General features: G+C 43.6%; 1 protein-coding gene across 1 annotated transcript; it reads right to left on the bottom strand.

The window, feature by feature from the left end:
* Positions 1-10,445: 10,445 nt before the first annotated feature.
* Positions 10,446-17,723, bottom strand: LOC309958091 (peptidoglycan recognition protein 3-like; the record flags this gene model as incomplete). Its single annotated transcript, XM_082833727.1, is given in 7 exon segments — positions 10,446-10,502; positions 10,506-10,648; positions 12,130-12,282; positions 13,221-13,339; positions 15,321-15,522; positions 16,395-16,502; positions 17,675-17,723. Coding segments are annotated over 7 exon segments (831 nt in total).
* Between the last annotated feature and the right edge of the window lie 292 nt (positions 17,724-18,015).

Genomic DNA, 18,015 nt, shown 5'->3' with positions numbered 1-18,015 from the left:
GGCCTCTCCCGTTGCGGAGCACAGGCTCCGGGCGCGCAGGCTCAGCGGCCATGGCTCACGGGCCCAGTTGTTCCGCAGCATGTGGGATCTTCCCGGACCGGGGCACGAACCCGCTTCCCCTGCCTCGGCAGGCGGACTCCCAACCACTGCACCACCAGGGAAGCCCCAACTTATCTTTAACAAAGGAATAAAGACAATTCAATGAACAAGAGATAGTCTTTTTAAGAAATTGTGCTGGCCAAATGCTGAAGCAAGGTTGAGTAAGATTTATCCAGGTTTTGATAATTAGGAGAGCATGGTTGATTTATAAAACAGTGAGGTCAGAGAATAAGTGATTAAGAGGTGACAATATAATGACCAACTCCTGTTTAACCTGCTTAACATCTTATTATTTCATAACCTCCTAAGCCTAACAATGGTGATGATTCTTAACACTAATTCAAATCCAAGATCTGAGACTTTTTTAAAAATTGATAATGCTGAATCTTAATAATGATTTATACATACTGACATCAGTTTCCAAGTGTTGCTCATAGAGCTTTATGCATATTAACTTCTTCATTCCTCCCAACAGAGTTATTACTAACACTACCAGATAAGTGAACTGAGGAACAGAGGCATTATGTAACTTACCTAATATCAGAAAGATAGTAAGCAGACAAGCCAGGAAAGTCAAACCTTCTGATTCCAGAACCTTGTGAATTTAAGCACTAAACTGTTGGGTTTTTTTATTTGCTTTTCCTGATTTTATTGTTGACTAGTTCACAAAATTATTTCCAACAAAATAAATGATGAAAAATTGAGTGCAAAAAAAGAAAAAGAAAGAAAGAAATTGTGCTGGAACCATTAGATAGTCTATATGCAAGAAAAGAAAAAAACAGAACCTAGACACAGACTTCACACCTTTCACAAAAATAACTCTAAATGAATCCTAGACCTAAATGGAAAATGGAAAACTGTAAACCTTCTAGAAGAAAATATAGGAGAAAAATCTATGTGACCTTGAGTTTGGCAATTTATTTAGACACAACATCAAAAGTACAATTCATGAAAGAAAAATTGATAAATTAGACTTCATTAAAATTAAAAATTTCTACTCTGTGAAAGACAATGATAAGAGAATGAAAAGACAAGCCACAGACTGGGAGAAAACATTTGCAAAACATATATCTAATAAAGGACTTGTATCCAAAATATGTAAAGAACTCTTAAAACTCAACAAGAAAACAAACAATCCAATTTTAAAATGGACAAAATACCTAAAAAGACTTTGCACAAAAAAAGAGATACAGATGACAAATAAGCATATGAAAAGATGCTATCATTTGTCATTAGGGAATGGCAAGCTAAAATTAGAGCGAGATACCACTACACACCTATTGGAATGTCTAGAATCCAAAAAACTAAGCTAGTGAGGATGTGGAGCAACAGGAATTTTCACTCATTGCTGAACGCATTGGGAACACAAAATGATATAGTTCTTTTGGAAGATAGTTTGGCAGTTTCTTACAGAGTTAAACATAGTCTTACCATTTTATCTAGCAATCATGCATCTAGGGATCTATCCAAATTGACTTGAAAACATATTCACACAAAAATTTGCATGGAAGTATTTACAGCAGCTTTGTTCATAATCAGCAAAAACTGGAAGCAACCAAGATGTCCTTCAATAGGTAAACAGTTAAACAATCTGTGGTATGTCTGTACAATGGAATATTATTCAGCAATTAAAAAGAAACAAGCTATCAAGCCAGGAGAAGACATGGCTGACTTTAAATGTATATTAATAAGGGAAAGAAGACAGTCTGAAAGGGCTATATACTGTATGCTTCCAATTATATGACATTCTGAAAAAGACAAAACTATACAGACAGTAAAAAGATCAATGGTTGCCAGGGGTTCAGGGCTTCTTTGGCGGGGGGGGGGGGGGGGGCGGTGTTGAGTAGGTGAACCACAAAGGATTTTTAGGGAAGTGAAACTACTCTGCATGACATTGCAATTATGAAACTTGACTGTGCACTTGGCAAAACCCATTGAACCATACAGCACAAAGAATGATCCTAAATGCATGCAAACATTTTTTAAATCATTTAGGAGGTAGGCACAGTTCCAAGACAGAACACAGGATGTATTTTCTTTCATCTAACTGTATTACAAATGTATGAAACAAGCTCACTGGAGGTAGAGTGTGCTGGAGGTGCAGGGGGAGGCTAGCGAGGCTGGAGCACAGCGAGAGAGGGGAGAAATAGTAGGAGATACGGTCAGAGGCAAAACGAGGAGCAAGATTGAGTAGGACCTTTCAGGCCAGAGTAAGGACTTTGGCTCTTACTCTGAGTGACATGGGAGAGAAACCATCAGAGGGTTCTGAGTAGAAGAAAGACATGATCTGACTTGGTTGGATCTTAACAGTTTCTCTCTAGCTCCTGTGTTGAGAATAGGAGCCTGTCCTCCTCCAGGCCTGGGGGACGGCAGAATCAGGGAGTCCAATTAGGAGGCCATCGTAGCATTTCAAGTGATAGATGATGATGCATGGAACCAGCATGGTAGCCAGGGAGGTGCTGAGAAGCAGCTGAATTCTGAATATATTTTGAAGGGAGAGCCAGCCGGGTGAGGGGAATGAGAGAAAAAAAGGAGTCAGTAATGGCCCCAGGGATTTTGGGCCTGGGCAACTAGAAGCATGGCATCCACTTGCTGAGCTGGGGAAGACAGCAGTGTGAGCAGTTTCAGAGGACCGACCAGGAGCTCAGATTTACACATCAAAGTTGTCAATGCTACTAGATAGCCAAGTGGAGATACGACCAGAGTTAGAATTTTAACCTAGTGTTAAGGAAAGGTGTTTTGGCCATAAATATTAATTTGAAAGGTAAAGGTGATGAGTTAAAAGAAAGATCCCAAAAGACCATGAACAGAAGGAAATTAAAGGAAGAAGCAAAGAGCTGGACCTTAACAGAAGAGGGGACTCATCACCTTCTGAGGCTGATGTGAAGAAAGAAAAAATATGAAGAACTGCATGTGGGAATATGGTTGCAGGAACATTTGCAAGGTCACAGGATGTTGAGAGAGGTCTTGATGGATGGGCCCCAATTTTCTCTGCTGAGAGTAAGAGGGTTGGGATGGAAGCTTGAGGAAGGAAGTGAAATGTGAGAATATTTGTGAGAACAGTGGGAGCAGGAGCTGACCAAGAGCAAATAGGAGACTTGTCTCAAGGCAGCACTGGAAACCCCTCTGGGAGGCGGGGCGGGCCTCCTCTCGGATCTCCAAGTCTCAGGAGAGGCTGCCTTGCCACTCTACATGCTGATGTGCCAAGAGTGGTTTTATTGCCAGAAGTACCAGGACTCCAACACCCAACACACCCCTGCAGCCAGTGCCCCAACATGTTTGCATCTCCAGGCATTCTCCCTTCCTTCCTGTACCTGCACCAGCTAGGCACCCCGCCTCCTCACCCAGCAGGTCCAGGTATTCAGCTCTGGCAAAGGTGCTCCAACCCCACACCCACCTGTGACTCCCCAGCCCCCAGTCCCAGCCAGGGAGCCAGCTCACCTGCACCACCTACTGGCCCAACCAGGGTGGGACTCCAGCTCCCTTCTGCTGCTGTTCCTTCACCCACCCTCCACCCCAAGAGCCACAGGACTCAGAGCCCTTACTGGGACCCTCAGACCCCAAGGCATCTCAGATGTGGAAAACGCCCAGGTCACCTGATTCAACCCCACAGTTGCAGAAAAGATACTGAGGACATTCATTCATTCCACAAATATTTATTGGGCTACTATTATGTGCTAGTGTACCAACATCATCCCAGGAGCTGGGGGTACACTGGGGAGGTCTAGTGAGGAAGACAGGTATAAAATAACAGCAGAATTAAAGATACAGTTCCAAATCGTGAAGTGCTGGAAAGGGGCAAGTTTATGAATGAGTGTATAGCTGTGGGGGAGGAGGGGTGGGGGTGGGTTCATCTCTGAACACATAACATTTAGACTGGGAACTGAAGGATGAATAGAACTTGACAAGGCAAAGAAATGGAGGTGGCGGAGGAGGACATTTCAGACAGAGTTAAGCCCTGAGGTCCACAGCCCATGACCACCTCATGTCAGTTCCCTGGTGACTCTCCCTCATCTCATTCCCACCCATCTACAGATGAAGACCTCCCTAAGGAGGGGCAATATTAGTTGCCTTTAGCTTACTCAGCATGAAAATATGTGGGTATTTTATATTTCAATTTATGTGTAACATTGTAAGTTCTCCCTCTCTTTTTCCTTTAAATACCAATACAGAAAATTTCATTATTACCTAAACTTGACAGAATAGAAAACCAAAAGGGTTAAACAAGCATCCCTGGCTTCATAGGAACTAGAATCTAAACTAAGATTCCGTGTGGTTTTAAGCAGCAACACACCTTTAACATCCTCAAACACCAGAAGTGTATGGATCGTGAAGCTCCATCCACCCTCCACAAGCCGTGCATCCATCAGAAAAGTCCTTATACAAGTTCTATTTGGCTTACTATATAAATACAATGCTATCTCCACGTGCCAGCTTCAGTAACAGGCCAGCATACCAAAGCTAACTTGAAGGGCTAAGGGGCCATGGTACCAGAAGATGCACACTCACAGTGTGGACCACATCATGTGCACATAAAAGCATTAAGAGAGGGAAGATAATTAAGAACAGAGTTAAGATCCACCAGGGGGCAGACAGCAGAAGCAAGAAGAGCTACAATCCTGCAGCCCATAGAAGGAAAACCACATTCACAGAAAGATAGACAAAATGAAAAGGCAGAGGACATTGTACCAGATGAAGGAACAAGATAAAACCCCAGAAAAACAACTAAATGAAGTGGAGATAGGAAATCTTCCAGAAAAAGAATTCAGAATAATGATAGTGAAGATGATCCAGGACCTCAGAAAAAGAATGGAGGCAAAGATTGAGAAGATGTAAGAAATGTTTAACAAACACCTAGAAGAAATAAAGAACAAACAGAGATGAACAATACAATAACTGAAATGAAAAATACACTAGAAGGAATCAATAGCAGAATAACTGAGGCAGAAGAATGGATAAGTGACCTGGAAGACAGAATGGTGGAATTCACTGCCATGGAACAGAATGAAGAAAAAAGAATGAAAAGAAATAAAGACAGCCTAAGAGACCTCTGGGACAACATTAAATGCAACAACATTAGCATTATAGGGGCCCCAGAAGGAGAAGAGAGAGAGAAAGGACCCAAGAAAATATTTGAAGAGATTATAGTCAAAAACTTCCCTAACATGGGAAAGAAAATGGCCACCCAAGTCCAGGCGGTGCAGAGAATCCCAGACAGGATAAACCCAAGGAGAAACTTGCTGAGATACATGGTAATCAAACTGACAAAAATTAAAGACAAAGAAAAATTATTGAAAGCAACAAGGAAAAAACAACAAATACCATACAAGGGAACTCCAATAATGTTAACAATTGATTTCTCAGCAGAAAATCTACAAGCCAGAAGGGAATGGCATGACATATTTAAAGTGATGAAAGGGAAGAATCTACAACTAAGATTACTCTACCTGGCAAGGATCTCATTCAGATTCGATGGAGAAATCAAAAGCTTTATAGACAAGCAAAAGCTAAGAGAATTCAGCACCACCAAACCAGCTCTAAAACAAATGCTAAAGGAACTTCTCTAAGTGGGAAACACAAGAGGAGAAAAGGACGTACAAAAACAAACCCATAACAATTAAGAAAATGGTAATAGGAACATACATATTGATAATTACCTTAAACATGAATGGATTAAATGCTCCAACTAAAAGACATGGGCTTGTTGAATGGATACAAAAAAAACCCTATATATATGTTGCCTACAATAGACCCACTTCAGACCTAAGGACACATACAGACTGAAAGTGAGGGGATGGAAAAAGATATCCCATGCAAACGGAAATCAAAAGAAAGCTGGAGTAGCAATACTCATATCAGATAAAATAGACTTTAAAATAAAGAATGTTACAAGAGACAAGGAAAGACACTACATAATGATCAAGGGATCAATCCAAGAAGAAGATATAACAATTATACATATATATGCACCCAACATAGGAGCACCTCAGTATATAAGGCAACTGCTAACAGCCATAAAAGAGGAAATTGTCAGTAACACAATAATAGTGGGAGACTTCAACACCTCACTTACACCAATGGACAGATCATCCAAACAGAAAATTAATAAGGAAATGCAAGCTTTAAATGACACAATAGACCAGATAGATTTAATCGATATTTATAGGTCATTCCATCCAAAAACAGCAGATTACACTTTCTCCTCAAGTGCACACAGAACATTCTCCAGGATAGATCACATCTTGGGTCACAAATCAAGCCTCAGTAAATTTAAGAAAATTGAAATCACATCAAGCATCTTTTCTGACCACAATGCTATGAGATTAGAAATCAATTACAGCAGAATAAAACGTAAAACACACAAACACCTGCAGGCTAAACAACACATTACTAAATAACCAAGAGATCACTGAAGAAATCAAAGAGGAAATCAGAAAATACCTAGAGACAAATGACAACGAAACATGACAATCCAAAACCTATGGGATGCAGCAAAAGCAGTTCTAAGAGGGAAGTTTATAGCAAACAAGCCTACCTCAAAAAACAAGAAAATCTCAAATAAACAATCTAACCTCACTCCTAAAAGAACTAGAGAAAGAAGAACAAACAAAACCCAAAGTAAGCAGAAGGAAAGAAATCATAAAGATCATTGCAGAAATAAATGAAATAGAAACAAAGAAAACAATAGCAAAGATCAATAAAACCAAAAGCTGCTTCTTTGAGAAGATAAACAAAATTGATAAACCATTAGCCAGACTCATCAAAAAAAGAGGGAGAGGACTCAAATCAATAAAATGAGAAATGAAAAAGGAGAAGTCACAACGGACACTGCAGAAATACAAAGCATCCTAAGAGACTACAAGCAACTCTATGCCAATAAAATGGACAACCTGGAAGAAATGGACAAGTTCTCAGAAAGGTATAACCTTCCAAGACTGAACAAGGAAGAAATAGAAAATATGAACAGACCAATCACAAGTAATGAAATTGAAACTGTGATTAAAAATCTTCCAACAAACAAAAGCCCAGGACCAGATGGCTTCACAGGCCAACATTATCAAACATTTAGAGAAGAGCTAACATCCATCCTTCTCAAACTCTTCCAAAACTTTGCAGAGGTAGGAACACTCCCAAACTCATTCTATGAGGCCACCATAACCCTGATACCAAAACCAGACAAAGATGTCACAAAGAAATAAAACTACAGCTCAATATCACTGATGAATATTGATGCAAAAATTCTCAACAAAATACTAGCAAACAGAATCCAACAGCACATTAAAAGAATCATACACCATGATTAAGTGGGGTTTATCCTGGGAATACAAGGATTCTTCAATATACACAAATCAATCAATGTGATACACCATATTAACAAACTGAAGAATAAAAACCATATGATCATCTCAATAGATGCAGAAAAAGCTTTCGACAAAATTCAACACCCATTTATGATAAAAACCCTGCAGAAAGTAGGCATAGAGGGAACTTACCTCAACATAATAAAGGCCATATATGACAAACCCATAGCCAACATCGTCCTCAATGGTGAAAAACTGAAACCGTTTCCACTAAGATCAGGAACAAGACAAGGTTGCCCACTCTCACCACTATTATTCAACATTGTTTTGGAAGTTTTAGCTACAGCAATCAGAGAAGAAATAGAAATAAAAGGAATCCAAATCAGAAAAGAAGTAAAGCTGTCACTGTTTGCAGATGACATGATACTATACATAGAGAATCCCAAAGATGCTACCAGAAAACTACTAGAGCTAATCAATGAATTTGGTAAAGTTTCAGGATACAAAATTAATGCCCAGAAAGCTCTTGCATTCCTATACACTAATGATGCAAAATCTGAAAGTGAAATTAAGGAAACACTCCCATTTACCATTGCAACAAAAAGAATAAAATACCTAGGAATAAACCTACCTAAGGAGACAAAAGACCTGTATGCAGAAAACTATACGACACTGATGAAAGAAATTAAAGATGATACAAACAGATGGAGAGATATACCATGTTCTTGGATTGGAAGAATCAATATTGTGAAAATGACTATACTACCCAAAGCGATCTACAGATTCAGTGCAATCCCTATCAAATTACAAATGGCATTTTTTACAGAACCAGAACAAAAACTCTTAAAATTTGTATGGAGACAAAATAGACTCCGAATAGCCAAAGTAGTCTTGAGGGGAAAAAATTGAGCTGGAGGAATCAGACTCCCTGACTTCAGACTATACTACAAAGCTACAGTAATTGAAACAGTATGGTACTGGCACAAAAAACAGAAATATAGATCAATGGAACAGGATAGAAAGCCCAGACATAAATCCATGCACCTACGGTCAACTAATCTATGAAAAACGAGGCAAGGATATACAATGGAGAAAAGACATTCTCTTCAATAAGTGGTCCTGAGAAAACTGGACAGCTACATGTCAAAGAATGAAATTAGAACACTCCCTAACACCATACACAAAAATAAACTCAAAATGGGTTGGAGACCTAAATGTAAGACCGGACACTATAAAACTCTTAGAGGAAAACCTATGAAGAATACTCTTTGACATAAATCACAGCAAGATCTTCTTTGATCCATCTCCTAAAGAAATGGAAATAAAAACAAAAATAAACAAATGGGACCTAATGAAACTTAAAAGCTTTTGCAAGCAAAGGAAACTACAAACAAGACAAAAAGACAACCCTCAGAATGGGAGAAAATATTTGCAAACGAATCAATGGACAAAGGATTAATCTCCAAAATATATAACCAGCTCATGTAGCTCAATATTAAGAAAACAAACCCAATCCAAAAATGGGCAACAGACCTAAATAGACATTTCTCCAAAGAAGACATACAGATGGCCAAGAAGCACATGAAAACCTGCTCAACATCACTAATTATTAGAGAAATGCAAATCAAAACTACAATGAGGTATCACCTCACACCAGTTAGAATGGGCATGATCAGAAAATCTACAAACAACAAATGCTGGAGAGGGTGTGGAGAAAAGGGAACCCTCTTGCACTGTTGGTGGGAATGCAAATTGATACAGCCACTATGGAGAACAGTATGGAGGCTCCTTAAAAAACTAAAAATAGAATTATCATATGACCCAGCAATCCCAGTACTGGGCATATACCCTGAGAAAACCATAAATCAAAAAGACACATCCAACCCAATGTTCATTGCAGTACTATTTACAATAGCCAGGTCATGGAAGCAACCTAAGTGCTCATCAACAGATGAATGGATAAATAAGTTGTGGTACATACATACAGTGGAATATTACTCAGCCATGAAAAGGAACAAAATTGGGTCATTTGCAGAGAAGTGGATGGATCTAGAGTCTGCCATACAGAGTGAAGTAAGTCAGAAAGAGAAAAACAAATATCGTATATTAATGCATATATGTGGAACCTAGAAAAATGGTACAGATGAACCGGTTTGAAAGGCAGGTAGTGAGACACAGATGTAGAGAACAAACGTATGGACACCAAGTGGGGAAAGTGGTGGGGGGTGGTGATGGTGGTGTGATGAATTGGGAGATTGGGATTGATATATATACACTAATATGTATAAAATGGATAACTAATAAGAACCTGCTGTATAAAAAATAAATTAAATTAAATTTTTAAAAAAAGGAACCAAAAGAGAACATGTTTTTTATTTCACTCTATATATTTAAATAGATAAAGTATTGTTGTCCCTACTGTAGAGAGGAGGCAAAAGAGGTCCAGAAAGTAAAGATTCCTGTGTCTATAAATGGAGTTAACAATACCAGAGGTATTGCAGGATTTTAACATCAGAGACAGCAAGTTTGGGGTTGGGCCAGATGGGGGTAGTGGTAAACAGGGTCTGTGTCTCTGGCTGGTTGGAAGGGATTGCATTAAAAAGGCACAGTCCTTCAATGGCCTCCCATAATGGTCTCACACTCTTGCTTTATCACTGTTGTTTTAAGTCTTCTTTTCAGAGTCTTCCCAACCACTCGTGGAGAACACACCCACGGGAGGTAACCAACCCTGCTATGCTCTGAAGGATGCTCAGTCCAGGGATTTCCCTGGCAGTCCAGTGGTTATGATTCCACGTTTCCACTACAGGAGATGTGGGTTCAATCCCTGGTCAGGGAACTAAGATCCCACATGCCATGTGGTGTGGCCAAAAATAAAAAAATTAAAAATGAAGGATGCTCAGTCCAGAAACTTGCACAAATAAAAATATGATGTCTTATGTAAAGCACCTGGCACAAAGGAAGAGCTCAGTAAATATTGGCTCCCTCCCCGAGCCTTCCTTCCTACAGCCCTGAAGAAAAGGAGGGTCAAGTTTCCACCAATCCCACTTACTGATATCCAATGTCACAGAAGTTCTGTGTGTCCATATGATAGGACTGTATATCTCAGACACAGATCCGGCAGTCCATGGATATGTTGCAGGTCGCCCCAACGGTGTGGATGATGATGACATATTTGGCCGGAAGGTTCATTGTAGGGCAGTGTGTCTTCCTGACTTTCCAAGCTGACCTTGTGATGATATTGGGGCAAGCTGTGGTGAGGGGAAAAACCAAGGCAATGGGAATTCACCTGGGCCCACATGTGGACAATCTCACAACTGCAGGCTGGTTACTCCTCAATTTCCCTAACCTCTGACACCCACTGGCACATCCTAACATGTGGGATTCTGTGAGATTCTGGGAAGGTCCTGATAGCAATTGTCTGGGCCAGGTGGCTGGAGCAAGGGGCAGAGGCAAATTCGGCAGGTTCTGATAACAACTATGGAAACCAGCATGTGAACAGAAGAGAAAGGACTGTTGATCATACAGAGGCATTGCCATTTTATTCAAAAAATAAAGTATACCTACATGCTCAAATATGCATTGCAACTAAATGCAGGTGTGTGTACCATATGCAGAAATCAGCTGACTCTCTGAACTTATCACACACATATGGAAATAATTTGAAATATCTAAAGAACTCTACAAATGTCAGAGTTATCATTATTGAAGATAGCACCTGTCTGAAAGCAAGAAAAACTTCATTTAGAGATTTACAACTAAGAAAGCTTAACAAAAAGTATCCTTGAGGGCTTCCCTGGTGGCACAGTGGTTGAGAGTCCGCCTGCCGATGCTAGGGGATATGGGTTCGTGCCCCGGTCCGGGAGGATCCCACATGCTGCGGAGCAGCTGGGCCCGTGAGCCATGGCCGCTGAGCCTGCGCGTCCGGAGCCTGTGCTCCGCAACGGGAGAGGCCACAACAGTGAGAGGCCCGTGTACCGCAAAAAAAAAAAAAAGTATCCTGAGTCCAAGAAAAGGTCCACTCTAGCAGAGAGTGTTAAACTTCTGAAAGTGCTTATAATTGTACTGGTTTTAGGTTGCTGCTTGTTCATTCCAAAATAGTGCATAATTTTCATTACCCCACTTCTTGGAATATTCATACTCATGTCAGTGTAATCTGTGAATTCAAGTTTTTCTCAGTGCTGTGGTCATATTGAAATTTGGCTTGTTTTTGCATTTAGAAATGTGTCTGTGTATGTGTGTACATGTGTGTATGACAGAGATTGTGTATGTCTATGTGTATTCATGTAATATACACAAATATGTATATATGTTTACCCCACCCCATTTTCATGCTCTATTCTTCTCCATAGTCCTCATGCCATTTGACATCATACATATTTGACTTTTTGACGTCTTCATTTTCTATCTTTCTCCACTGAAATGTGCAGTTTTCTCTGTTTTGTTCACTGCTGCATCCTCAGTACCTGGAAGAGTGGCTGGTATTCCATAAATATTTGCTAATTGAGTGAAAATGTGTGTACATATATATTTATGTCAAGTATGGTTCCATGGCCATATGGTTCTAGTGGAAAGGAGAGGAGGCCAGCAAGGGGCCCTCTCAGAATTTTCCGGCTCTCAGCATGAGATGTTCTTGGTCCAAGAAACCAATGAACACCAGTAAGAAAAAGCATTCCCTGCTGTAGTTGGGTGGTAACTGGGAGGAGGGTGAGGCAGGACTGAGGAGCTTTACCTTTCCTGGGCATCAGTGGCTGTTGAGGGACCAAGCAGCTGTCTTCTTTCAAGAGAAGTGGCTGAATATACCTGAGTGATATGTGACCCTTCTTTATGGCATAGAAGATCAGATCCTCTGCGGCTGATAAGGCAGCAGGGCTGGGCCTGCTGCCTGAAAGAGGATGACATGGAGCACAGAACTGTCAGCAAGAAGCTCCAACATGGTCTAGACCTGGAGGGAAGACAAGATGACCACCTGAGCCTGAATAATTCATGGGTGGGAAGAGCAGAAACTGGCCCAGTAGCCAGCACAGAGGAGCTGAAAGGCAAGGAAGTACTTGCACACAGCTCTTAGAAACTAAGTTGGTGACCTCTTGCAAGTGCCAAACTAAACTTTATCCTCTCCATCTCTAGGTGGAATCACTGGGAGACAGTGAAAGCTACTTGCAGAGGGAGGCCCACTTGACCAAGTCAGGAATGCCCCAGCATGGTGAAAAGGGTGACAGTATTTACCTAGTAGCCTCTACAATCAGACACGTGGCCAAGTGCTCTTTACATCCATTAACTCATGTAATCCTCACAGAAAACCTCTGAGATAAATGCTATTACTAGCCCCAGTTGGCAGATAAGGGTCCTGGCAAGTGCCGGTTATTTATCTATTGGCTCTTAATTCCATTCCTGCTCTGTGCTCTCCTTTGTTCTGCAGGGGGCTGGAAACCTGCAAACTACATTTCCCAGACTTGCTTGCTGGCCACTGCTTGGGTTCTACCAATGGGAGATGCTGGAGGAAGAGAGAAGCCATGTTTTCCTGCCTCTGAAGCCCCAGCCTCAGGGTCAACTTCAGACTCCAGAAGTGATGGCAATAACTGTGAACTCAAGCAGTGTCAGTGGTGGCTTCAGCAGTCTCACAGGGGTGCAGACCAGAGAGGAGAACGAGAACCAAAAAATGCATGTCATAGAATCCAAAGGAGAAAAGAACTTCAAGAGAGGGGCCATCATCAAAGAGGACAATATGATGGAGGCTGAAAAGACAAGAGTGTTGAAACAACGGAGCAGAGGAAGAGAGTGTAGACAACTCCCTGGCAGAGGGACAGAGAGGATGACCATCACCTAGCTTATTGCCAAAGAAAGCGAGGCCCAAGGAGACGCTGTTGTAGCCCTGGGCGTGCAGGCCTTGGCTGTTCCAGCCGACACCTTTGTACACCCTGCCATTGTCCCCAACCAGGAAGCTGCCAGGCAAGGAAACATGATTTAATGGCAAATTCCTGTAACAGGAAACTTCACACCCATCCTCAGAAGGGAAAAGTGTTCTAGAGGCTCAAAAATACTATGCTTCAATGACATGACGGTGGGAGGGAGGGTGATAACGCATTTCAGACTTCCAAGAGATGTGAGAATATATTTTAAATTTTGTTTTGACTTAGTTTACATGTGTTTCCCAGAACCTCATTTTAAAATACTCATTTGGTTCAAAGTGGAATTCACATGTGTGACTCTCAAGAACCTGAGAACATTTGTTCGACATTTTTCAAGGGCATGAGAATTCATTCGTCATGTTTTTAAATTATAGGACCAAGCACCTGAACATTGAAAACAATCAACCTGAATTCAGGGATTCCTTTATGTTAACTTTTTCTTCAGTTTCTCCTTAGGAATTCCTAAGCTCTTCTTTATCACAGAAATTTGTTTAGGATGTTCCTTTTCTCAGTTTATATTTTGAAGCCAATATATCTATTTTTGTTTGTTTGTTTTACCTCCTCCTTTCTTTCTTCCTCGTTATAAATTTCTCATCATCCACTTTCCAGTTACAGTCTTCAAAACTGATGTTTTCACAACTCTTGCCATATTCAGCTCTTAATAGGTCATGAATTTCCACAGCAAGCTGAGCACAGAAAGAACACTTCCCTGAAGTCACCAGAGACCCAGAATGGAGTAGGGCTGACCTCCCACCCTGTGCTGACATTGGTCTGAGGACCAGGTTGGGGCCTCAGGGTGTCCGCCATGTCCCTGGCTTTGCTGGAGTACTTTCAACAGGCTGCTCTGTTCCTGCAGCCTTTGGTCAGTTCAATGTGAAAATAGCCCCTATGGCTACAGCAGCTGCAAGGTACAAACTGGAGACTCTTACACTGTCACTGCAAAAACCTGACTTCGAGATGCAGTGGCTGAAGTAGACAACACAGCAGTGACAATGGGGGGGCGGTGGGGGCACTAGCGGTAGGGACAGCAGCTGAGCGGTAGGGACAGCAGCATCCATAGAGGGTGGACGGGAAGACCCCCCACCCTGGCCCTCAGGGGCTCTGGTGGCTAAAACAGGGGCCTCAAGCTGCTTTTACTTATTTGCAGCTAAAAATAAATCAAGAAGAAAATGTGGGTTATCCTTTCCAAAGTGGATAATTCAGAAAGCATTTATGTTTGTCTTTAGAATTCAGCGGGGAGAGCACCATTCCCTCTCTCTCTCTGTCTTCTTCTACAAATACATATATATTCTGATTCTTGAGGGGAAGAGAGGAGGTTGTGGGCCTCCACTCCACAGATAATCCTCAGACGGGGTACTCAATACACAACGGAAGCATCTCCTTGCCTCACACATTTGCTTTTAACACGGGGCCCTCCTCCTTGCATCCCCAGTGGGATATCTCCTATGGGATCCCAGTCGCACTATGAGGTGGCCCTTCAGGGTACCTGGTACCTCTCGGGGTAAAAGCCCTGTCTGTGTGCAGAAGTGGAACAAGGCAGGACTAGGAGGCAGTCTGGGAATAGTTCTGGGTCCATGCTCCCTCGCTGAGTGACTTTGAGCAAATTCTCTAACTTCTCCAGACCACAGCATCCTCGCCTGTGACACAGGGGTGGTAATATTTCTCCTGCCCATTCCTCAGAGTGACTGGGAGAGCCTACTTGAGTAATACTTGCAAAGACCTTTGTAAACTGACATATTCTTCTAGCTCCAAGGGGGCGAGTGTACTTATTACAAGACCTCTCTTGCTTCTTTCCGGGAGCTCCCAGAGGCTAAGACCACAACGACATACATGGCTCAGAGCTGTCTTCCTCATGACCCCTGGGGGATTTTCGATTTTGTTTGTTTAGCATTTTTTAATTCATTAGAAAAGCAACATGAATGGGAAATTAAGAAAAACAGAGAAGGGGGAGCAGGAGGCCCCCCCCAAAGGGATAACTCGAATGTGGGCTCCGGGGACCCCACCAGCCTCTTACATGTAGGCCACATCACACCAGCCTGTGTTGTAGACTGAACGGGACTGCAGGCCCCGCAGCTTCCAGCTGCACATATTCTGCTCCTGGCATTCTACCTCCGTAAGCTGGTCCATGATGACACAGGCCACAGGCCGGGTCAGCTGGGCCCTGCGGGTCAGGAATCTCAACCCCGACTCCTTGCGGGAGACAACGGTGGATGCACCTGGTGGGGGGTTCGGGGGGGAACCACAGGCTGGCATGCTAAGGTCCTGCCCGTGTCCGCCGCAGGCTGTCCAGGCCACCCTGGGTCCTCTGTGATGGGAGAGGCCCCAGGAGGAGGCCTGCATCACCACAGCCACCCCTTCCCATCTCCATATCCTGTTTAGGGTAAAACGAATCCCCATGCAGACTCCACACTCAGGCTGGGAAGTCAAGTGGCCTTGTTCTCCAAACACTTCCTCCTTATACTTCCCTGGAGGACTTTGCCCATCCTCACCTCTTCTCTGCCTGCAGAAAGCAGTCCCAGCAGCACCCCCCGCCCAACCCCGGGGTTCTGAGCCTACTTCTCATGAAGCACGTCAGCATGGATGCCTCGGGATGCGTGGTGCCCACTGGCATTTGCCCCGGTGTCTGACTTGCCTTTCATCGGCTGTCCCCTCAGAACATGACTCTCTGAGGAAAGCTCCGCCACTCTCCTCAAACCACTCTCCTCACTCTCCCCGGCAAAGCCCACAGGAAGCCCCATGAACACTGAGTACGGGTCTCCCTCCTTCAGATGAAAATACACTGTGGGCAGGGCCGTGAGAGCCCCACAGAGGACCCAGGACCTCCCCAGCTCTCCCTCACTATCCTTACTTGGGGGCTCCCAGGAGCTGTCTGAGGGATGCAGTGTTTCCACCCTGAGAGCTGGGGACTGGGACCCTTGTCTTTTCTCCCTGGGTTTTGTCTCTTTCCTAGAACCCAGCTTTGCCTAAGGACTCAGGACAATCCAGGGGAATAGTTGGGGTTCCACCCCACCCAGCCCAGCCATAGTGACGTCCTGAGAAATACTTCTGGCCCCCTAAGAAGCCCAAGGCCACCCCCAAACGGCCTCACCACTGCGACCCTTGAGAATGAGCTGTGAGATGCCAACAAACAGGTCCAGAAGCTTCTCTGACAGCCCTCTGGCTTGGGTTTCATTCCAAGACAACTGTGGGGAATCCCCTGGGAAGGAACACTGCACTTGGTGCTGATCCTCGGAGAACACCTGGACCAGCTCTTAGGCAGAGGCTCCACATCCCCCCGTCCCCCCCAGCCAACAGCCTCTGGGCCTCCCCAAGTCACCTGACTTCCTCTAGGAAACAAAGAAGAGGAAAACCACGGATGCATCTGGCCTCACTCCACCTCTGCCTCTCGCATCTGCCCCAATGAGACCTTTACTCTCCCCATCCTCCCCAAGCCTCCCTCCATTTCAGACTCAGTGCAGTCTCTCCTGCCTCCTCATCTGAGCAGCTCTGCCTTTCCTAGTTCACTGGTATACAAATTAATAGATCAGAGTGTCATGTACCAAGATGGCCATCATCACGTTAACACGTATTCATATATTAAGCACGTAGTGATCCAGACAAGGTTCTTGAAATACAGAAATTTACAGATCGTTGTGACTGCCCTCACAAACTAGATTTTTTTAGATAGGATTAATGGAGGATTAATCATCACGAACATGCCGCATCCCCCTCTGCCTATTCGGTACCAGAGGTCATGGAGGCAATAGCCACTAGAACCAGCAATGTCACCCACATCACCTCTCACAGGCTGGCTCTGTAATGTACAAAGCATTTTCAAGGGCACTATCAGCTTTGTGGCTTAAAACAACTTTGTGAGATAAGCAAAGCAAATCAACTACTTCCTCTATACAGATGAGAAACTGAGATTCAGAGAGGTTATTTGTCTAAGACGATATGGGTCTTAAGCTGTGGACTTGCATTCCAACCCAGGCTGTCTGACCCCAGAGCTGTGTTGATAGCCACTAGACTCTGCAGCCACCCCAAAATTGTCGGATGACCTTGGGCAAGCCACTGCCACAATGTGGCTTGTTTCTCTGTCTTTAGGATGAGGTTGCTAAGGGTCTCCACCATGGGTCTGAGATTCTGTCCTGTGAAATCATCAGGAGCAAATACTTGACGATGACACTGAAGCCAAGGTGCGCTGGGCAGGCTGGAGAGGCTGCTAAGGATGGAAGCCCATCTCAGCAGGGCGTGGGGGCACCTGAGCCAGGCTCTGAAGGGGAACATAGCTAGTGGGGAGGAGTGAGGACCCTGGAGAGGATGATTTCCAAATGAAACCAGGCTGGGGCTGATGCCAAAAGCACTTGTGACCCAGTGAAAGAAACTCACCCCAGGCCCCGAGATCCAGAGCAGAGATGAGAAGAAGCCACAGTAGCATCCTCCTGTGGAAGTAGGTCACCAACAGGGAGAGTATAGACCACAGCCCTGGGAGAGACACCGACAGTTAGTCCGACCGTCCTCACCCTTCAAAGAGGGCTCCCACCCCATTACATGGCCCCCGTCTGCCTCCCCGCCAAACCTGTGCACCTCCTGGGGCCAGCACCTGGCGAGGCTTCTCAGGGTCCCCAGCACAGGGTTGACCCTCGGCAGGTGCTCAGTAAAGGTGAGGGTGCTAACACCTCTGTCCAGCCACCACCCTCACCAGCCTCCTATTACCCTGAGAGCTCTTG

Source organism: Leucopleurus acutus, assembly GCF_964270905.1.
Source record: "Leucopleurus acutus genome assembly, chromosome: 2".
NCBI classification, from domain to species: domain Eukaryota; kingdom Metazoa; phylum Chordata; class Mammalia; order Artiodactyla; family Delphinidae; genus Leucopleurus; species Leucopleurus acutus.
Note: the sequence above shows the minus strand (reverse complement) of the source record. Positions and strands in the feature narration are given on the sequence as shown.